The following is a 24,291-nucleotide window of genomic DNA, read 5'->3' on the forward strand; positions in this document are numbered from 1 at the left end:
AAAATGTAATAATTTAAGTTGAGAAAACGTAATTTTTTTAGGTGTTACCAATTGAAGTAATTTTTAAGTTGACTCAACTGTAGGAAAAATTAATACATTTAAGTTGGAATGCAGTGAAATTAAGTTAGACTAATGTAAATAATAGGATTGAATGAGCTCAGTGTGATTGACCTAGTGAAATTAAGTTGATAAAACGTAATAATTTAAGTTTTTTATAGGTGTTACCAATTGAAGTAATTTTGATACAACTGTTCGCTTTTTAAGTCAATAGCCAACTTTTCTGTTCGCTGTAAGTCAATAGCCAACTTTCGAGATCAAAATATGAAGTAAACCAAACATTGAATCATATCCGAGGACCCGTGGTATAAAGCTCATTGCGACATGATTTCGTGACAGACATGATTGCCCAAATGACCCGAAAGCGCTGGAAGATTATGTCTTACGCTGGTTTCATTTAGGATCAACGGTCCACGGTCGATATACTGCCTAAACAAAGGACACATCCATAAACACTGGACATTCGCCAAAGTCTGCTCCATTATTTACGGAGTGTTTGAATAAACACAAGGGCCTCCGGGATCATGTTTTTTGCACAGGAATCTCAAGAATGAAAGGCGGTGTTCTGCGATGAGTCCCAGTCCCTTGAGCGTTAGTGATATTTGATGGGCAGTTTGGTAATGACCCGGGAACAAAACCTCCCGGGACTCATTCCAGCTGTGCACCAAATCCATAGACGCCGTATTGCACGCTACATGTCCTCGGGGAACCACAATATGAACGGACCACCCACAATCCCACGGTTTGTTGCACAGGCTAGACTAACTCCAGCGCAGAGCAGGGGATCTAGCGGATTCCCTTGGTGCCGTTCTTGAATCCTTAATCTTTCATGGTGTTTTCCTCTTTAAGCCTGAAGCTGATTGAATCCGTGAGCCGCTGCCGCTCAGAAAGCCTGTACCGAAGGTCACAGGAGAAGTCATTCAGAGCCCCTTTTGTAAAATTTGTTTACTTGGTCTGTCAACTTGTCTTGCAGTGGATATTTAGTGCGGTTACACGGCCAGAAGTTGCACAATCAAAACAGGCCATGTTTTAATATATTGATATTTTGCAAACAGCTCCGCCTGAGTGTATTTATAGAGCAAAAGTGGGAGCCGTTCCACACATACCACGGTTGTCACAGACACGGTGTGGAATAATAATCATAAGAAATGAATACATCCGTAGCATCGTGCCAAAATACTAAAGTCGCCATTTAGTTAGACTTCCCAAAAGAAACATTCATATGAACTAATAGATGAGAAAATGATTTCCATCGGAATAGATTGTGATTGATAGTCAGCATGTTAGAACTGGCACTAGAGTTTCAGGTTCAGTTTCTGCACTCTCAGTATTGCGCTGTAGTGGACATTAGTCTTCCTCTATGGTCAGCAGGAATTAATGATGATTTCTAATAAAAAATACCCTTAAAGTGATGAAAAAGAAAAATGCAATACAACTTTTTTTATATAATAGAAAAACATGATTTAAATAAAAGCCTTATAATTTTAGCTTATTTTATTTTTGTATTTTTTCTAGTGATGGGCCGTTATCGGCGTTAAAGCAGCACTAGGTAACTTTTCAACCTTTATAATATATTTTCAAACCTCTTGTGATGATACATCGACTTACAATAGGTTGAATGACACGTCTGCCATAGCCTGACGGGGTCTGTATCGTTTTTAATCGTACTTTTAAACTTCGGGTTTCGGGTAGTAACCCGAGAACAAAAAGAACTACAAAATTCGACCGTTTTACGGCATATACGTCACTTCCACCACCACCCCCACTTCCTTAAATTCGGACGTGCGAGCCCAACTATCATTTGTTTGCCGAATGTTATAGTCATGGCCGAAGCAGCACAGAAAAATAAGAAAGCAAAGGTTTTGTCGGAGGAAAGCAAAAAGAGGAAAGGAGAAAGTGATGGGATTAAAGGCAGGAGGATCAACATTGGCCAGCGTTTGCTCGCGGGCGTGAGCTGAAGGAGGATCTTACATTCGTGCAAGTAAATACATAAGACGTACAAAATCATATTTTAGGATACCTAACATGTCTGTGATATTGGTTTATTTGTCTTGCCTCAAGCTATAATGCAAATCGATTTTTCGAATTTGCAGATTAATCTATGGTAGCTTGATATTATAATATTGACGATATATGGTTATTACCTACCACTCAAACATTGAATTGAAGTATCATAGATTCTGTAAAACGGGAACCAATAGACTAGGCTACTATAATGACGCTGGCTTGTAAACGTGAGCATCGCGATCATTTGGCGTTTGAAAAAAAATAAAACCCATGAAATTATATTCATATGACATGCTGAAACATGTGCCACTGTGGATGAAGACATTTCACACGCGACGCAAGCAGAACACGCATGTGAACTCCTGCAGTGTTCAGGGCTATCATAGTTGTCATGTCAATAAATGCACGTGCGATGCTTCCCCTGATGTAGAGTGACAGAGTTTACGACAGTAGTAGAGGACAATACTGTTTCCCAACTGTAGGGGGACCCCAAGAGCAAAACCTGCCTAGTGCTGCTTTAACGTGAGACTCTTATCGAGCGATAAAAAAATATCGCCGTTAATCTATTCTCAAAGTTGTGAGCTGGGTCTATACTACGCAAGCTATGATGACTTTCACCTTTATAATTTAGCGCGGATGTATACCTAACCGAATTGCACTGTAGTAGGGGACGAGAGAACGAGTCTTCAAACCTGTGTGTATGCCTACTAGTGCTGTCAAAAACATCGATATTTCGCTATGTATCGATACTGAAATATCTGAAACGATACTCATTTTCTACAGTATGGATATCAGCTGCGCTCTCCTCTATGACCCTCAGCGAGTTGACACACACATTCAGTCCGGTTAACCCTCCGAACACGGCGAACGTGTGTTCTGCTGGATTTTTCCTCATGACAGCGTGTTAGCGATGGTGTGATCGGTCTGAATTTCGCGCAGGGTTTCACATAACGTTAATTCTACTCATTCCCGCAGATTTTGCGATCGCATCTGAAGCGCACACACACATACCGTAATAAAGCCGCCTCTGACATACAAGTGCAAAAATGAGCTCCTTTTTCCAGATTATTAATGGTCAAATACACTCAAAAATGTCTCAATGCCCATCTTGGTGAGTTTTAACGTAAACACAGTCGTAACCAGCTCACAGGAACAGTGGGATCCATGCGTGCGTCAGGTCTTAAAGGGGCAGAAGTTATTTATTATTCAAAGTACAAAAAGACAAACGATCACTTACGAGCACACATATTCTGAATGCCTTCGGCAGAATTCAAATTAATCTAGATTAATTCCAAGATTACAGTGAGATTAATCTAGATTTAATCTTGTATTTTTCTTTTATGTCCTTCATGACCCTGTGGCCAGTTCTCCACTGGTCCTTCATGACCCTGTGGCCGGTTCTCCACTGGTCCTTCATGACCCTGTGGCCGGTTCTCCACTGGTCCTTCATGACCCTGTAGCCGGTTCTCCACTGGTCCTTCATGACCCTGTGGCCGGTTCTCCACTGGTCCTTCATGACCCTGTGGCCGGTTCTCCACTGGTCCTTCATGACCCTGTAGCCGGTTCTCCACTGATCCTTCATGACCCTGTGGCCGGTTCTCCACTGGTCCTCCATGACCCTGTGGCCGGTTCTCCACTGTTCCTTCATGACCCTGTGGCCGGTTCTCCACTGGTCCTTCATGACCCTGTGGCCGGTTCTCCACTGGTCCTCCATGACCCTGTGGCCGGTTCTCCACTGGTCCTCCATGACCCTGTGGCCGGTTCTCCACTGGTCCTCCATGACCCTGTGGCCGGTTCTCCACTGGTCCTCCATGACCCTGTGGCCGGTTCTCCACTAGTCCTTCATGACCCTGTGGCCGGTTCTCCACTGGTCCTTCCTCTGAGCACTTTTGATAGAGACTGACCACTGCAGTTTTGGAGATGTTCTGACCCAGTCCTCTAGCCGTCACAATCTGGCCCTTGTCAAACTCGCTCAAATCCTCACGCTTGCCCATTTTTCCTGCTTCTAAAACATCAACTCTGAGGACAAAATGTTCACTTGCTGCCTAATATATCCCACCCACTAACAGGAGATGAAGAGATCATCAGTGTTATTCACTTCACTTGTCATAATGTTATGCCTGATCGGTGTAAATAGACTAGAAATAGATTGTTCAGAAAACAACAGTTTCTGGCCTACATTACCCTGTTGGACTGGCGGAGAAGAACACATTAACCTGGTCGAGGCATAATGGATTGATTCTGTCACTTGAACTCAATTTGTTTTTATTTGTCTTGGATCACGGTTGTGTCGGTGTGGAGTGTGTGTGTCTCTGAGAGCGGTCTGAAGGGGTTTCATGTATCTGTCTACTGTTATGCAAAGACATTTTGCTCCCTTGAGAGGCAGCGTCTGTGTCTGTGTATGTCATCACGACCTGGCCATGAGTCAAACTGATCTCAGGTCAAGCCTGGAATACAAATCTCCTTGACTTACTGCACTTGTAAACACACACACACACACATGTAAAAATCAGTAACGCACAAATCTACACAGCAGAGGGCTTTGCGTGTCATTCATTCTCACATGAAGAGGAAGGGAAGGAGTCTGTCTGTCCCTATACATGCAGTGAATCACTGTGGTACGACAGTCATGTGGACGGCCAATGTCTGGAGCAAAAGCATATCGAGCGGATAAACTCGCCTTTTATTATAACAGATGCATCTGATTGGCTGAACCAGAGCCATTTCATGAAATAGGCACTTTTAAAAAATTTATTGTAACGCAAGTTAAAGGGTTAGTTCACCCAAAAATGAAAATTCTGTCATTAATTACTTACCCTCATGTCGTTCGACACCCGTAAGACCTCCGTTCATCTTCAGACACAAATGAAGATATTTTAGTGTAAATCTGATGCTCTGAAAGGCCTCCATTGGCACAATGCACTTTACACTCTCAAGACCCTTAAAAGACACTAAAGACGTCGTTAAAAAGTCCATCTCACTACAGTGGTTCTACAATAACTTTATGGAGTGACGAGAATAGTTTTTGTGCGCAAAAAAACCCTAAATAACGACTTATAGTGATGACGATTTCAAAACACGGCATCATGAAGCTTCGAAGCGTTATGAATCAGTGAGTCGAATCATGATTCGGATCGTGTGTCAAACCGCCAAACTGCTGAAATCGCGTGACTTTGGCGATCCAAACCGCTGAATCGACTCACTGATTCATAACGCTCCAAACCGCTGAATCGACTCACTGATTCATAACGCTTCGAAGCTTCATGATGCCGTGGTTTGAAATCGTCATCACTATGTAAGTCGTTATTTAGGGTTTTTTTGCGCACATAAACTATTCTCGTCACTCCATAAAGTTATTGTAGAACCACTGTAGTGAGATGGACTTTGTAACGACGTCTTTAGTGCCCTTTAAGGGTCTTGAGAGTGTAAAGTGCATTGAGCCAATGGAGGCCTTTCAGAGCATCAGATTTACACTAAAATATCTTCATTTGTGTCTGAATATGAACGGAGGTCTGACGGGTGTCCAACCACATGAGGGTAAGTAATTAATGACAGAATTTTCATTTTTGGGTGAACTAACCCTTTAATAGGTATGGAAAAAATGTAATGAGCATCATACCATTGACCCGTAATGTATTAACAACTCATGTGTGTGCAGGGCTCCAGACTGTGACTAAATGGTCGCATTTTGCAACCTTTTTTCCTGTTGGTGCGACTGAATTTGATTGGATTTGGCACTCTGAGCAATAATAGACATCGCAGCACGAGCTCACACACGGGCCAATCTCGATCACGCGACACCGTTACTAAACAACTAAATTAATACTATTACCTCAGTATTAATAATATCGCTACTGCGAGACCTAGTGCAAGCGTTTGGTGCAGAATCCTCTGTTATAAACCACAGATCTCAGATCAGAGCTGACGCTCAGGAGACCAGGAGAAACATTTTGAAACATTCAGGGGTTTCAGGCCACAAATCATTAACATTCACCATGGATTTAATGTAGTAACACCCCATGGTATTGTGGAAGAAATAGTCAAATGTTTTTTTAATTTATTTATGTTTTTTATTATTTATCTCAGGGTTCGTACAACCTTTTGAGAGTGAAATTCAAGCATTTTCAAGTGTTTTTTCCAGCACTTCAAAGCTCTAAATATGATCCAGTTTTAATATTATTTTTAGTGTGATGATTTGTAAAACTAAAAGTGTAAAGGTGCTGGCCACTTTATGGCAAAACCCCCCCCCAAAAAACACTATAACCGGTAGGTGGTGGCATAGGAGCACTTATTTGACTTATTAGACATTTCCTCTCCTTAATATATGGAAAAAAAAAAAATCTTCAAAATTATGACTGGATTACACAGAAAACAAGTAAATAGTGCTCCTTTTAGTTCAGTGTGATACTATAGAAGAACAATAGTACATTTAATTAGAGTGGAATATTACAATTTTCCTTATAAAAATGAGGTTTTTGCACATTACTGTTGTTAATAAAAGTTTCTTTTTTCTGCATAACAATTTATTTATTGAATTAGTTTATTTGTCAGGGACAATGTACAAAATACATTAATCTTACGAAAAGATGCTTTGTACCAGAATTAGCTAATGCTAGTTTCCATCTGCAGTCCCCGGGCAGGTGCACACAATATTAAAACATTACATTACAAATAACTTTCAGTAGCACTAACTAATACATGTAATATCAAAAAACCATCACAACCTAAAATATACACTATATAGTCAAAAACATTTTCAAAATTCAAGCTCAGCGCTTCACTGTTAAATTTCCAATAAACAAACATGTACTATTATTAGTAACTGCACTTATTAACAAAACAATGCAAAACAATAGTAATTTTATGATTAAATTAACCTTATTAACCTCACCAAATCAGGTGCTGGCGCCAGCATCTGTAGAACTTAGAGGTGCCAATGCTCTCAAATGTTAGTCTGGAGCCCTGTATTATCAAAGTATTTATTACTAATACAGTGGAAATTAGTAGATTTGGTTAGCACGTTGATTTACTGTGTATGCCCCTACATTTTCTGGTTGTGCCCCTAATATTTTCAGGTGGGGGCTACTGTGCTCTTAGTGAAAAAAGTTAGTTTGGGCCCTGGTGTGTGTACACTCACATGTTTTCATGTTTGTAAGTTCAAGCGCATTAGAATTGTTCGAATTCTCCCCTAAAAGTGATCGGGCAGACCAAACCGTAAGTCGTAGAGACTTGAAACTTTGAGGGATGGTAGTACTCACACTGTCTACAACGGCACCAAAGCTTGCCCCAATCGGCCTGATGGTGGCGCTACAGCGCTCAAAAGTCCACAATGGATCATGACTCATAAACCGTCACTGACTCAAGTGTCTTATATTGTTGGAATCTTTGGCTCAAGACGAAAACTTTGAAACTGATCAGAACCAAACCAGTGCAGAAAGATTCTCTGGAGTCTGTCAATAATGATACAAAAAGTCAAAATTTCGATTGACGTCTGCATTGGGATGGCAAAACGTTTGAAGTGGCCGAGGCCACTTTTACTAAAACAGCTATAACTCTTGCATGGAATGAAATAATTTCACCAAACTCGGTACACAGGCTCAGTCTGTGGTCACGTGAAAAAGAATGCCGCGATTGGCCACTTGTTGTTGCTATAAAATGACCCGCCCCCCCTAATGAAAACAGCTATAGCTACGCAACATTCAGTCCAATTGACTTGAAAAGTGTTTTTGTCCAAGGGCCGCGATTGTCTACAAGGACATTCGGGAATCTCAAAAAAAAATGTAGTTCGAGCAGCGCTCAGACAAGGTTAACGGAGGCCGATCAGAACGAAACTCGCTTGACCTGTTTGACTCACGGCTCTTGAGGCCTGTGAGAAATTAGAAAGAAATCGGCCACCGGGGGCGCCTTCGTGTTTTTCGCACAGGCCATTCATAGCATATGGTAGAACTCCTCATTGTGAGAAACTTTGCCTCTTCTGCTGTCAATCGAATCGTTCGTTAAAGGTTAAAGGGTTAGTTCACCCAAAAATGAAAATTCTGTCATTAATTACTGACCCTCATGTCGTTGGACACCCGTCAGACCTCCGTTCATCTTCAGACACAAATGAAGATATTTTAGTGTAAATCTGATGCTCTGAAAGGCCTCCATTGGCTCAATGCACTTTACACTCTCAAGACCCTTAAAAGACACTAAAGACGTCGATACAAAGTCCATCTCACTACAGCGGCTCTACAATAACTTTATGAATTGGCGAGAATAGTTTTTGTGCGCAAAAAAACCCTAAATAACGACTTATATAGTGATGACGATTTCAAAACACGGCATCAAGAAGCTTTGAAGCGTTATGAATCAGTGAGTCGAATCAGCGGTTTGAATCGCCAAATTTCAGCAGTTTGACACGCGATCCGAATCATGATTCGACTCACTGATTCATAACGCTTCGAAGCTTCATGATGCGGTGTTTTGAAATCGGTCATCACTATATAAGACGTTATTTAGGGTTTTTTTTGCGCACAAAAACTATTCTCGCCGATTCATAAAGTTATTGTAGAACCACTGTAGTGAGATGGACTTTGTAACGACGTCTTTAGTACGTTTTAAGGGTCTTGAGAGTGTAAAGTGCATTGTGCCAATGAAGACCTTTCAGAGCCATCAGATTTACACTAAAATATCTTCATTTGTGTCTGAAGATGAACGGAGGTCTGACGGGTGTCGAATGACATGAGGGTAAGTAATTAATGACAGAATTGTCATTTTTGGGTGAACTAACCCTTTAAAGGTGCAGTGTGTAAATTTTAGCGGCATCTAGTGGTCAGGTTGTGAATTGCAACCGCTCACCCCTCCCTTTCGGAGCACAGAAGCTACGGTGGCCGACACAGGACAAAGATGTCTTCGTGTGAGACAGCAGAGAGTGACTAGCTCTCTGTAGAGAAGTTTGTCCATTTAGGGCCACTGTAGAAACATGGCGGCGCAAAATGGCGGCTTCACTGAAATGGACCAGCGGTGTGTGTAGATAGAAACGGCTCATTCTAAGGTAATAAAAACATAACAGCTCATTATGTAAGGTCTTTATACACCAATGAAAACATAGTTATGCATATTATATTGCATTTCTGTCAATAGATCCTCATAAATGCTACACACTGCACCTTTAAATATTGGAGATTATTCCAAAAACCTACTTTCATGAACTAGATTTTATTCGATAACTGTTTAAAACTTAAGGAAATTGCCTGTATTGACTGTAAATGGTCTTTTCCATCTATGATCTAAGTGGTTGCATGCTTGCTAAACAAAACGCAATACCTTTATACGAATGTGCTTAAAGACATTAATTGCTGCCCGCAGGTATATTTGTACATTGGTTCCTTTCAAAATAAACCGTTTTCTATGATAGTGCTGCATTGATAGCCAGTGATCTTGGTAGACCGTAAATGTTTGTGTAAGGAAACTGTGTGGCTCTATGATTGATTTTATGCACCTGTTGTTAATAGGTGTAGCTAAAGTAGCCAGACCCGTAAATTAGAAGGGTTGTCCACATACTTGTGGCCATATATGAAATTATTCTTGCCGTGCTTCATCTAGAATGAAAAATATACACCGAAGACTGTTAATGTAGCGTTTGTAAATGCAATCTCGCATGCAAAAAGTGGCTTGCGGAGGAAAATTCTGCCTAAGCTTATCCATCATGTCTGAGGCATCTGAGTTCCTTACTAAAGAAAATTTCCTGTACAGAAAGCATCGTTGCACATAAACCCTCACTTCCTCAGCAGGGCCGTTTCGAAGCTTAGCAAAGAGCTATTAATCGAGAGTTTAGGGATTGGAATCCAACAGACTTTGGAAATGTTTTGCTCTCGTTCCCTCGTCCGTTGCGCTCATTTTTGTGTTGGAGGCTTGACAAGGACATGAAATAGAGAGGAAGCGAAGACAAGAGCTTATTATAAACGTTTTTCCCTTTAATATTTCTCCTCATTATCTTTCAGTTTATGACCGGCTTATGAACCAGTTTCCTAAAAGGAAATCTTGACAGTAAAATTGTTCATCACCACACTGAACTACAGAGAAAGATTGGATGTAAAGTCACTGTTACTTTATGATTTTTTAGGTTTAACAACTGATGTAATATAATTTATATTTTTGTAGGTAATAATAATCAAAACCACAAAGTTTTAAGTCTGCAAAGTCTGCATGGGGAAATCTTTCGCCTCTAACGTTAATTCTCAATCATGTGAATTCCTATGACTGGATTTTGTTTGTAAAAATTTGCATTAATAAATTTGATCATCTTGTAAAAACTATCATTTTGTATATTGAATGTGTAATGTTTTACTTGGTCTAAAACAACCTAAACCTCTTGTCAATCCAAGTTAAGAAATTGTGGTTGATATAGCTTTGGAAATGGAAGGTCAAGTTGAGTGCATTGCATTGTGGGATATATTAAATCTGACTCTTTCATACAAAACAGTTGCAGCACAATCAATGTGTTCCAGGAATCATAACATTGGTGTTGGTAGTGTCTTGCTTGGTCAAGCTACAAGAACAGATTGTAAAAGGTTTGGCCATGATCTGCTCATTGATTCAGGAAAGTGTGCAATTTTGGTTTTAATTGATTTGACAGCTGAATTTGACACTATAGTACACAATATTCTTCTGGAGCGTTTAAGACTGTGGTAAGGGATCCAAGGAAATGCTGTTGTATAACTTTTTCTGTGGACATTTTTCATCCTATTCCACTTTAATTAAATGCGGGGTTCCTCAAGGATCGATATTGGGTGCAGTCTTGTTCTATTTACATGCTTCCTTTGGCTGATATTTGACAGAAACATAATGTATAATGATCATCTTTATGCTGATAACACTCAGCTTTATCTGCCTCTAAAGGATAATTTGCTTCTACAGTCCCTTTTTGGTTGTTTTAATGATATTAAGGATTGGATGGCAGCCAGTGTTCTCCACCTGAATCAATCAAAGTCTGAAGTGATAATGTTTGGCCCTCCGAGTTCAACCAAATATATAATTAACCAATTAGGCCTCTTTGAATCCAGAGGTACATAATCAAGCAATGAGTCTTGGTGTTATGTTTGATGCACAGTTAAAGTTTGATAAGCTTTTAAACACTGTGAGTTTCAGTGAGGAATATTGCGAAATTGAAACCTTTAATGATATTAATAAGTTGTCATCCATGCACTGATAAACATTTTCTGCTTGATTTACTTAAAAAATAAGATTTTTTTTTTTTGCACAATTTTATAACATAGATCAAACAAGACTAGTCTTTGTACAAGCGACTTCATTTTTCTGTCTGTTGAAAGCACGTAAACTTCTCTAATATTTCTTGGTGTGTAGTTGAAGTTTCCTTTGCAATAATTTTTACTCAAGCTATATAACACTGAATTAAACTTTACTTAGAAACATCTAAGTAAATAATACAAAAGATATTGCGTAGACACCACGTCTACATAATAGAAGTAACAAGGCACCTGAACACAGAGACCTCAATACTTGGTACACAATGACAGTAACATTCGATGGAACGTTTTTGAGTATGAATTTGTCATTTTGAGTAGAAAATGAACTCCTAATATCACAAAATGGCAAGTTGCTAAACCTAACAACAAAAGCAATGATAAAACAGCGTAAATACAGCTGGAAAACTCATTATTCAAACCCCAGTGCATGATGGGAACATCAGTATTAGAAAAGTTGAATAGGTTTTAAGTCAAGTCAAGTCACCTTTATTTATATTGCGCTTTTTACAATGCAGATTGTTTCAAAGCAGCTTCACAGTGTTAAACAGGAAAATAATGCAACAGAATTTGAATCGGCTGTACAGACAGTCTGGAGTTTATTGACGGGTTGTGAGACGGGTTTATTGAGGATGTTGTGTCGATTGGGCAATTATTAGATGGGAATATTCGAAAGATCGGAGTCATCACACCGGTGACGGGTTTATTGAGGATGCCGTGTTGATGAGGCAATTTCCTCGGGATAAAACAGAGAGACTATCATTAGCGTAGATGCCATTCTTCTGATGATGTAACGAGTACATCAGGTGTTATGGGAAGTGTTCCCGGTTCCAGCTGACCTAGTTAATGCAGCCTAGCAACGTTTACTTAATTTTATATAGTTGATTTTTACGCTTTAATTTCTACAAGCTTGAATTGAGTACTATAGAATTTACTTGTTTTTTTTTATTCTTGTCTGAACTTACTTTTTCCATGTAGAAATTACTTTTTTTTCTGTAGTATTTACTTCACCACAGAATCATTTTTATCCGTGTGCTTTTATTACGTTCAGATTTTACTATTGTAACTCATTGCATTATGGTGTTTCTCATGCCTCAAGTTGGTTAAAAATGGCTTTTGATTGGGACTAGGAAATATGCAAGTGTATCACCTGTATTAGCATCCCTCCATTGGCTTCAAGTCAAATGTAGAATTCACTACAAGATGTTATTATTTGTTTTTAAGGGTCTAAATAGGTTGGCACCCTGAACCTCTTCAGCAACATACATCAGCTAGGCCATTAGGATCTGTACAAAGGTTTCAGTTAGCTATTCCCAAGTCTCATCTAAAATCAAAAGGAGATGGGGCATTCTCTGTTGCAGCTCCTCACTTATGGAACAGCTTACAGCTCTCCATATTAGATCCTATGGCACTCTTGATGCGTTTAATGAGTCCTAAAGTGGCAAGCCACTGTTTTGATGAGATCTAGAGAACTCTCAAATGATCTACTGTGCCACCCAGTCTGCGTCTTGATCTAAATCAGTGAACCATCTGCGAAGAACGAAAGCCTCACCATTAATGGAGACTCAACCATGGCAAGCACTTCAAGTGCATTTGAGATAAACTTGACACTTTTATCAGCGTCCAATAACAAGATATCAGAAACACATCTCTGCAGTTTTGAGAACAAAGAGCCCAAGAGCGTCGGTTGAGTTAACACCATTTGTGCTAAATGTGTTTCTTAAAACAACTGATGGCTTCCATATTTGAGCTCCTTTGTGCTTCTTGACGTTTATTGTGATATCAGATCCTCTCCTAATGGGAATCAGCTTCTCTACAGTACGGTAAATCACATTATGTTCCATTTTTATTTTGAGGATTTCATTGGGAATACTTCAGTGTGGACATGTGAGGTCTTTCTCAAATTTGAGATGCATGCAAAATGTTTGAATAATATCAATCCACAACTTGTGATGCAGCCTGGATTCAAAAATCACACCATGTTCGTTCATTTAGCCCAAGGTGAACTGTTCTTGGCTTCTCCTTAGGTTTTTCCTGATTTCTGTCACCTGATGGAGATTGGGTGATGGAGTTTTTAGTTGGTTAATATTCAGTAATATCATCAATTTGATGGTTGCCAGGAGAACGGGACTTGCCTGACTGCATTGTGCCAAGTGTAAAGTTTGGTGGAGGTTATGGTGTGGGGTTGTTTTTCAGGGTTTGGGCTTGGCATTGCCAGACATTTTGGACAATTTCATGCCCCCAACTTTGTGGGAAAAGTTTGGGGACGGCCCCTTCCTGTCCCAGCATGACTGCGCTCCAGTGCACAAAGCGTCGCTCCATAAAGACATGAGGAGCGAGTTTGATGTGGAGGAACTGACTTCCTTAACTCAACCCGATAGAACAGCTTTGGGATGAATTAGAGTGGAGACTGAGAGCCAGGCCTTCTCGTCCAACATCAGTGCCTGACCTCACAAATGCGCTTCTAGAAGAATCCCCATAAACACACTCCTAAACCTTGTGGAAAGCCTTGCCAGAAGAGCTGAAGCTGTTAGAGCTGCAAAGGGTGGGCGACTCCATATTAAACGATTAAGAATGGGATGGCATTAAAGTTCATGTGCATGTAAAGGCAGGCGTCACAAAACTTTTGGCAATATAGTGTATGTGATAAAGTTTGCATCATTGATTCTGTTATTTTCCTGTTTATTACTGTGAAGCTGCTTAGCTTAAAGGGTTAGTTCACCCAAAAATGAAAATTCTGTCATTAATTACTCACCCTCATGTCGTTGGACACCCGTAAGACCTCCGTTCATCTTCAGAACACAAATTAAGATATTTTTGTTGAAAGCTGAGAAAGGCTTCAGATAGGCCTCCATTGGCATTCAGTACATTTACACTCACAAGACCCATAAAAAGCACTTAAAACGTTGTTACAAAGTCCATCTCACCACAGTGACTCTACAATAATTTGTCGATGCGACGACAATAGTTTTTGTGCGAAAAAAAAAATCAAAATAACACCTTTATCCAGCTTGTTCTTGTCTTCCGTGTGTCTCCACGACGCATGCGCGAGAATATGACGCAGATCCGACATTCGGGAATCCATGAAATGCACACTTTAGCCCGATTTTGAGAACTACGCCGAGACCTAAAGCACGATCAATGTAGAATTCAACAGCTTAGATACGCGCGTCTTCCTCTGCTTGTAAACAAATCTCTTCTGGGTCATGTGTCCGAACGCCGGATCTGCTCATATTCTCGCGCATGCGTCGTGGAGGCACACACGGAAGACAAGAACAAGTTGGATAAAGGTGTTATTTTGATTTTTTTTGCGCACAAAAACTATTGTCGTCGCACCGTAAAATTATTGTAGAGCCACTGTGGTGAGATGGACTTTGTGACGACGTTTTAAGTGCCTTTTATGGGTCTTGGTAGTGTAAATGTACTGAATGCCATTGGAGGTCTGTCTGAAGCCTTTCTCAGCTTTCAACAAAAATATTTTCCTTTGTGTTCCGAATATGAACGGAGGTCTTATGGGTGTCAAACGACATGAGGGTGAGTAATTAATGACAGAATTTTTCATTTTTGGGTGAACTAACCCTTTAAAGGTGACTTGACTCTCCATTTAATTTGATTGATGTCTTGTTGAAATAAAGAGATAAAGTTTTTCCTTTCCTCTGGGTAATTCTTTGTCTCTCTCTTCCCTTTCAGATTCAGACCTTAGCATGAGGACACTCAGTACTCCCAGTCCCGCCCTCATCCTGAACCCAAACCCTTCCTGTGTCTCCCCTCAAACGGTCCCCAACGGCCATGAAACGTCCTCCACTTCCTTTAACGTCCCCGGGGAAACAGTCGCCATGGTTCACCCACCTCCAGGCACTCGCTCACGGCCTTCAAAGGTCCCTCACACCGCCCTCATTGACATCCTGCCCGATCCTGTTTTATTGCACGTCCTGTCTTACCTATCCACCCCTCAGCTGTGCCGCTGCGCTCGAGTGTGTCGCCGCTGGTATAACCTGGCCTGGGACCCACGGCTCTGGAGTAGCATTCGTCTAAATGGAGAGCTGCTGAATGCTGACCGGGCCCTCAAAGTGCTCACCCATCGGTTGTGTCAGGACACTCCCAACGTCTGTCTGACCCTGGAGATGGTGGTGGCCAGTGGCTGCCGGAGGCTGTCTGATCGTGGGCTGCGTGTGATAGCACAGTGCTGTCCAGAACTGCGGTGTTTGGAGGTTGCAGGCTGCTATAATGTGTCCAATGATGCAGTGTTTGATGTGGTATCCAAGTGTCCCAATCTGGAGCATTTAGACGTGTCAGGTAATACATGCAATTGTTGATTCCTTAAGCCATTGGGTGAATCTCATGAAACCTGTCAAGAACATGTGATAAAATAAGTATTTACTCCAATTTAAAAGAGAAAATGAGAAATTACATTTTAAAAGAGAATGAAGCTTTAGGACCATTCTTACATTGTGACAATTTTTTATGATACCAATTATACTCCCATCTTCAGTATTTCAATTTCTTATTATTTTGTAAAACATGTTGAAAATGTTATACATATATATATATATATATATATATATATATATATATATATATATATATATATATATATATATATATATATATATATATATATATGTATGTGTGTGTGTGGCTAAAACAAATAGCTAATATTGAGTTGTACAAATTTAAATTGCACAGAAGGCACCGTGAGAGGTAGGGTGACCACCTTGGTTTGTAGTCCCCATGCTGTAACCACTCCAGATGTGTAACTGTAGTCCAGAACCAGGTGGCCATCTTGGTTTGTAGTCCCCATGCTGTAACCACTCCAGCTGTGTAACTGTAGTCCAGGACCAGGTGGCCATCTTGGTTTGTAGTCCCCATGCTGTAACCACTCCAGCTGTGTAACTGTAGTCCAGGACCAGGTGGCCATCTTGGTTTGTAGTCCCCATGCTGTAACCACTCCAGCTGTGTAACTGTAGTCCAGGACCAGGTGGCCATCTTGGTTTGTAGTCCCAATGCTGTAACCACTCCAGCTGTGTAACTGTAGTCCAGGACCAGGTGGCCATCTTGGTTTGTAGTCCCCATGCTGTAACCACTCCAGATGTGTAACTGTAGTCCAGGACCAGGTGGCCATCTTGGTTTGTAGTCCCAATGCTGTAACCACTCCAGCTGTGTAACTGTAGTCCAGGACCAGGTGGCCATCTTGGTTTGTAGTCCCAATGCTGTAACCACTCCAGCTGTGTAACTGTAGTCCAGGACCAGGTGGCCAGCTTGGTTTGTAGTCCCAATGCTGTAACCACTCCAGCTGTGTAACTGTAGTCCAGGACCAGGTGGCCATCTTGGTTTGTAGTCCCAATGCTGTAACCACTCCAGATGTGTAACTGTAGTCCAGGACCAGGTGACCACCTTGGTTTGTAGTCCCCATGCTGTAACCACTCCAGATGTGTAACTGTAGTCCAGGACCAGGTGGCCATCTTGGTTTGTAGTCCCAATGCTGTAACCACTCCAGCTGTGTAACTGTAGTCCAGGACCAGGTGGCCATCTTGGTTTGTAGTCCCCATGCTGTAACAACTCCAGATGGGTAACTGTAGTCCAGGACCAGGTGACCACCTTGGTTTGTAGTCCCCATGCTGTAACCACTCCAGCTGTGTAACTGTAGTCCAGGACCAGGTGACCACCTTGGTTTGTAGTCCCCATGCTGTAACCACTCCAGATGTGTAACTGTAGTCAAGGACCAGGTGGCCATCTTGTTTTGTTGTCCCAATGCTGTAACCACTCCAGCTGTGTAACTGTAGTCCAGGACCAGGTGACCATATTGGTTTGTAGTCCCAATGCTGTAACTACTCCAGCTGTGTAACTGTAGTCCAGGTGGCCATCTTGGTTTGTAGTCCCCATGCTGTAACCACTCCAGATGGGTAACTGTAGTCCAGAACCAGGTGGCCATCTTGGTTTGTAGTCCCCATGCTGTAACCATTCCAGATGTGTAACTGTAGTCCAGGACCAGGTGGCCATCTTGGTTTGTAGTCCCCATGCTGTAACCACTCCAGATGTGTAACTGTAGTCCAGAACCAGGTGGCCATCTTGGTTTGTAGTCCCCATGCTGTAACCACTCCAGATGTGTAACTGTAGTCCAGAACCAGGTGGCCATCTTGGTTTGTAGTCCCCATACTGTAACCACTCCAGATGTGTAACTGTAGTCCAGAACCAGGTGGCCATCTTGGTTTGTAGTCCCCATGCTGTAACTACTCCAGCTGTGTAACTGTAGTCCAGGTCCAGGTGGCCATCTTGGTTTGTAGTCCCCATGCTGTAACCACTCCAGATGGGTAACGGTAGTCCAGGACCAGGTGACCACCTTGGTTTGTAGTCCCCATGCTGTAACCACTCCAGATGTGTAACTGTAGTCCAGGACCAGGTGGCCATCTTGGTTTGTAGTCCCAATGCTGTAACCACTCCAGCTGTGTAACTGTAGTCCAGGACCAGGTGGCCATCTTGGTTTGTAGTCCCCATGCTGTAACCACTCCAGATGGGTAACTGTAGTCCAGGACCAGGTGACCACCTTGGTTTGTAGTCCCCATGCTGTAACCACTCCAGCTGTGTAACTGTAGTCCAGGACCAGGTGACCACCTTGGTTTGTAGTCCCCATGCTGTAACCACTCCAGATGTGTAACTGTAGTCAAGGACCAGGTGGCCATCTTGTTTTGTTGTCCCAATGCTGTAACCACTCCAGCTGTGTAACTGTAGTCCAGGACCAGGTGACCATATTGGTTTGTAGTCCCAATGCTGTAACTACTCCAGCTGTGTAACTGTAGTCCAGGTGGCCATCTTGGTTTGTAGTCCCCATGCTGTAACCACTCCAGATGGGTAACTGTAGTCCAGAACCAGGTGGCCATCTTGGTTTGTAGTCCCCATGCTGTAACCATTCCAGATGTGTAACTGTAGTCCAGGACCAGGTGGCCATCTTGGTTTGTAGTCCCCATGCTGTAACCACTCCAGATGTGTAACTGTAGTCCAGAACCAGGTGGCCATCTTGGTTTGTAGTCCCCATGCTGTAACCACTCCAGATGTGTAACTGTAGTCCAGAACCAGGTGGCCATCTTGGTTTGTAGTCCCCATGCTGTAACCACTCCAGATGTGTAACTGTAGTCCAGAACCAGGTGGCCATCTTGGTTTGTAGTCCCCATGCTGTAACTACTCCAGCTGTGTAACTGTAGTCCAGGTCCAGGTGGCCATCTTGGTTTGTAGTCCCCATGCTGTAACCACTCCAGATGGGTAACGGTAGTCCAGAACCAGGTGGCCATCTTGGTTTGTAGTCCCCATTGCTGTAACCACTCCAGATGTGTAACTGTAGTCCAGGACCAGGTGGCCATCTTGGTTTGTAGTCCCCATGCTGTAACCACTCCAGATGGGTAACTGTAGTCCAGAACCAGGTGGCCATCTTGGTTTGTAGTCCCCATGCTGTAACCATTCCAGATGTGTAACTGTAGTCCAGAACCAGGTGGCCATCTTGGTTTGTAGTCCCCATGCTGTAACCACTCCAGCTGTGTAACTGTAGTCCAGGACCAGGTGGCCATCTTGGTTTGTAGTCCCCATGCTGTAACCACTCCAGCTGTGTAACTGTAGTCCAGGTCCAGGTGGCCATCTTGGTTTGTAGTCCCCATGCTGTAACCATTCCAGATGTGTAACTGTAGTCCAGAACCAGGTGGCCATCTTGGTTTGTAGTCCCCATGCTGTAACCACTCCAGCTGTGTAACTGTAGTCCAGGACCAGGTGGCCATCTTGGTTTGTAGTCCCCATGCTGTAACCACTCCAGCTGTGTAACTGTAGTCCAGGACCAGGTGGCCATCTTGGTTTGTAGTCCCCATGCTGTAACCACTCCAGATGTGTAACTGTAGTCCAGAACCAGGTGGCCATCTTGGTTTGTAGTCCCCATGCTGTAACCACTCCAGATGTGTAACTGTAGTCCAGGTGGCCATCTTGGTTTGTAGTCCCCATGCTGTAACCACTCCAGATGTGTAACTGTAGTCCAGGTGGCCATCTTGGTTTGTAGTCCCCATGCTGTAACCACTCCAGATGTGTAACTGTAGTCCAGAACCAGGTGGCCATCTTGGTTTGTAGTCCCCATGCTGTAACCACCTAGATGGCACTTACCTTCCCTCTATGACACACCCTCTCACGATGCCACTGCAGTTTTTATGTATTTTTTTATATTTTTAATAACAATTGTTTATGTTTTTTTGGAGAAATATAAACATAAAATACAAACACCATGACATATTTATTCAAACATAAATTAAATAATGAAGACATCACTAACAGCTCAGTAAAAATATAATGAATATGCAATACAGTGCATATATTTAGCAAAATGCTCTTCTCTTATAATTTTTTCTAGCTTACTAATGAGTTATGGACAGTGAATAGCTCTCTTGAGGTAAATGTAATGTTTTGTTCAAGAGAAATTAATTTACATTTAATGAAAAAATGGCACGAAAATATTTTAATTTATAGTTTATTGCTTATGTTTTGTGGTGAAATATGACCTTTGAACATTTCTCCATGAGATTCCCCCAATTGCAATAAATATTAATTTATTTTTAATAAATCTCACTTCTTGAGGTGAGACATTATATATCACTGTGCGATGCATTGTTGTGAGATTTTTCAGATTTTCAAAATTCCAAGTAATGTGCCGCAGGTGGCCTGCAAATATATTTATTTGTATGGCACATCCATTAGACCTGGTCAACAAGTAAAACATCAAGTCTTGATTATTTTTAAGAGCTCTTGTGATGGATTAGCCGACATTATGCATCAGAATAGCATGTTTGGTTGTGGATTTATTCAGGGAGTAATTCATAGTGGTGAAGTTTTTCTGGGAAGGCTGGGAAAAACATTATGGGATCTAGGAATCGCTGCCAGTCGTTCAGTCTTTCTCTGGGGGAAGGTGAGGTTTGCTCGGTTTTGAAAGATGTACTGCTAACCTCAACCAAAGTGTAAGAGTCCGTCTGCTGAGTTCATTGTAGGAGTCACACGCTGTCCAGTTATTCATCATGCACAGGGCACAGCATGCGTCCACAAGTAAAACACTCTTTGTTGCAAAAAGTATCCCAAGTTTCTTGTGGTTACATTTACTTTTAAAAGCAGGTAGTATAACTGTAATAGGAGCAAAAACAGATACTGCCTGGTTCTGGTTCCATATGAGGTTTCTGGATTTTATTTCCCTATTATGTTTGTCCTATTTTCTCTGGCCTTTATTCACTCTATTTCATTCATTCAGCTCGATCTGAAAACCTGATGTAGACTTTCAATTTCAGAATTTTAAAGTAATAATTTCACTTTGACAGGCCAAACTTTCAACACCTTATCAACAACGTTTAGAACTGCCCAAATATTTTATGTAAGTCTTTAAAGTCAACATGAAATGGAAAATCTTTTTTCTAAATGCATCTGAAAATCAACTGAAATACACGCAGCAAATTGTGTTAAACTAGCAAAAGTGGATTCGAAACACGCCCTAAGTGCACCTGCGCCGTGTGATTCAGACCATGCACTCAGATTATTAAAATAGAGCCCTTAGTCTCCATAAACTCCGCCCCTTTCTTACAATTGGCTGCAAGTTCAAATTCAGATCTGCCTCCAATAATATTTGTTAAATAAAAGCTGTTTAAATTATTTTAACGTAATTACAGAATTATTATAACATCTCAAATACTATAATAAATAAAATGTTTTTTTACAGTTTATGGTTTTTGCATAATGCTTGATGAGTTTGATTGACAGCTGTGTTAGGCAATGAGGTGTCAGGCTGTCTCATGTGTGTTACGCGGCTCACGCCTGTGAGTTCATGAAGTGTGTTTACCTATTCACAGCCTATAATTTGCAGTTGTGCGATAGATAAACAGCAGCGATGCATAATTCTATAAAATTGACTTTTAATAAAACTTGCATTAACGCGGGAGAGAACCCTTTTCAGAGAAGACTTTTCAATTCCAAGCGCGGGTTCATTCTGTAAAGCCGGGAACACGCCATCAGTATCTGTCAGTCGTGATAGTGTAGGGGTAAGGCATGGGCGTCACTAGGCCCATTTCCCCCCCTAAACTTCTGTCCAGCCCCCCTAAAAAATGTGTGATTAACCTTTTTAACATATGAAACTGGCGGGAGGCTTCAGCTTCGGCCCGTCTTTTAATCAATTGCGTGTTCTTCAATCCGCAGAGCGTACGTCAGAAGCAGAGGTGTGTGTGTTGATCTGAGCTCTCATTGGTCTGTCACCGCTTGTCAATGTCAACATATTTGAGAAAACCAATCAAATCAGAGTAGGCGGGCTTTATGTTCACAGAAGCTGCTGAGGCTGAGCATGAGTTTCAGCAGCACAACTCGACGTCAAGTGCGAGATATGAAGCTAAACTAAACATTTCATATTTGACAGCTGCTTCTTTAAGTCAAAAATGTTAAACAAATGACAAAAATATTCAGCCAAATGAATAAACTTTGGTCTAATTTCGACATTTTGAATTGAAATAGGCCTATGTAATGTCATTTATGATATAATTAACAAACAAGAAATATTAACAAAGCCATTTTCTTCAGATTAGGCATAAGATTAATAGTAATGAATGTGTGCATATTGTAAATTTTCCATTTGTAGCATTTTCAGCCTGTATTGGGCCTAATGTTAGTAATGAATGTGTGCATATTGTGAATTAATTTAATAAATTTAGTTATCTAGCTTTCCTGTTAGCCTTCAGTAAATTAAAATGTCTACAAAAATGATTCATAAAACATATAAATATCAGTTAAACATATATTTACTGTCTTCAGTTGGAGTAAGGTGCGTTGCACTAAGTTTTGATGCAATTTGACCTGAGGTCGAATCCGCCTTTTGCCGAACTTGCTGTACTTCATTTTCCCATCACATATCAGATCGGAAAGGCGTTTATTTTCAATTAAAAATTAAGAAAATATTTGAAAAGTGGAAATAAGTGAAAAGCTTTTAGTTTTCCTCGGTCATCGCCACTGCCGTTTATATTCCACCACAGGCAGACACGGGGCTGGCTTTATCTGCCCTCCATGATGGTTATTGGTAAGGTTGTTGAGATGGCGCCGCCGTGTTCGGTCGCCGTTCAGGTCGCTCCGCTAAGACTTTGCTTTTATTTATTATTCTACTCTCTTTTACTCTCTATTTTTTCCAACGGATCATCTGCTTTGATCTGTTACGACAGCAAAACACTTCTGGAATTTGGTTACCGCTACACTGACCTGTTTCAGGACACTTTCTCCAATCTTCCATCTGAGATTCGCCGGGACGCCGAGTTGAACAATGGCCACTCGAGTCGACGGCGAAGATTCAAAAAACACCGCGGGAAACGCGCTGGGATCCGCAACAGACTGAGAAAAAGAGCATTCAGTCCTCCTCTCCCGAGCATTTTGCTCGCAAATGTCCAATCCTTGGAGAATAAGATGGACGATCTTAGAGCCAGGATAAGTTTTCAACGGGACATGAGAGACTGCAACATCTATTGTCTGTCCGAAACATGGCTCACGCCAGCGGTCCCGGATACAGCCGTGACGCCGTCCGAGAACTTCTCTGTTTTTCGGATGGACAGAACAGCCGAGACCGGGAAATCTAAAGGCGGTGGAGTGTGTTTCATGATAAACAAGAAATGGTGCGATCCTAGGAACATCTCCATTCTTTCGCGATCCTGCTCGCCTCACTTGGAACATTTAACTCTCATGTGCCGGCCTTTCTACCTGCCGAGGGAGTTTTCCTCGGTCATCGCCACTGCCGTTTATATTCCACCACAGGCAGACACGGGGCTGGCTTTATCTGCCCTCCATGATGTGACCAGCGGCTTCATAAACAAACACCCCGACGCTGCTTTCATCGTCGCGGGTGATTTTAACAAAGCAAACCTAAAGAAAGTATTGCCAAACTTTCACCAGCATGTCTCCTGTCCCACACGAGGAGCAAACACACTGGATCATTGCTACTCTCCGTTTAAGAACGCCTACAAAGCTCGTTCACAGCCAGCTTTTGGCAAATCGGACCATGCCGCCATTTTCCTCACACCGGAATATAAACAAAGGCTCGTTCAAGAGCCCCCGGTGAGGAGGGAAGTCAAACGCTGGTCATCCCATTCAGAGATCACGCTACAGGCAGCTCTTGATGACGTCGACTGGGACATGTTCCGCGCGAGTTCTGAAGACGTCAGCGAGTTCACAGAAGTGGCGCTCTGCTTTATCAACACACTGACAGAGCAAGCCACACAAACAATAACTATAACGTCCTTCCCTAATCAGAAACCGTGGGTGGACAGTTCAATTCGCACTGCAGTAAACTCGCGCACTATCGCGTACAATGCCGGTCTCCTAACGGGGGATATGAGGGAGTACAAAGCTTCATGTTACGCCCTCCGGCGCGCCATTAAAGCCGCAAAACTCCGCTATAAAGACAGAGTGGAATCTCATTTCCAACTCAACGACTCCCGGCGGATGTGGCAGGGACTAAGGACCATCTGTGCTTTTGGAACTAAATCCTCTGCAGAGGTGAGAGCTGATCCGTTGCTGGTGAACGAGTTAAACTCTTTCTACGCTCGCTTTGATGGTAATCGCGGCAGCGCGACTCCGGCGAGTGACGCGTCAGAGAGAGTCCCTCAGAGCAGCAACGGTCACGTGATCTCTGTCTCGGAGGACGAGGTTCGGAGGGCACTCAAACGTGTGGATGTCAGGAAAGCTGCTGGGCCGGATGGTATTTCAGGTCGTGTTCTGCGGTCCTGTGCTGATCAGCTCGCAGGGCTCTTTACATCCATATTTAACGAGTCCCTTGCTACATCTGTTGTCCCCACCTCCTTCAAACGATCCTCCATCATCCCTGTACCTAAGATCAGTAAACCCTCTTGCCTAAATGACTATCGTCCAGTGGCTCTCACATCTTTAGTCATGAAGGTCTTTGAGAGACTCATTAAAAACAACATTTGCTCCTCCATTCCTGACACTT

At 42.1% G+C, this 24,291-nt stretch overlaps 1 protein-coding gene across 1 annotated transcript in view; it reads left to right on the top strand.

Moving 5' to 3' along the window:
* The window catches only part of LOC307119594 (F-box/LRR-repeat protein 7), a 91,829-nt gene that overhangs the window by 63,277 nt on the left and 4,261 nt on the right, over positions 1-24,291 (top strand). Inside the window, exon 3 of the mRNA XM_079805953.1 lies at positions 15,000-15,605. Coding sequence (XP_079662079.1) covers positions 15,000-15,605 — 606 coding nt within the window. The remainder of the gene's footprint in view (positions 1-14,999; positions 15,606-24,291) is intronic.

This window comes from Gobio gobio (genome assembly GCF_949357685.1).
Source record: "Gobio gobio genome assembly, chromosome: 23".
NCBI classification, from domain to species: Eukaryota; Metazoa; Chordata; class Actinopteri; order Cypriniformes; family Gobionidae; genus Gobio; species Gobio gobio.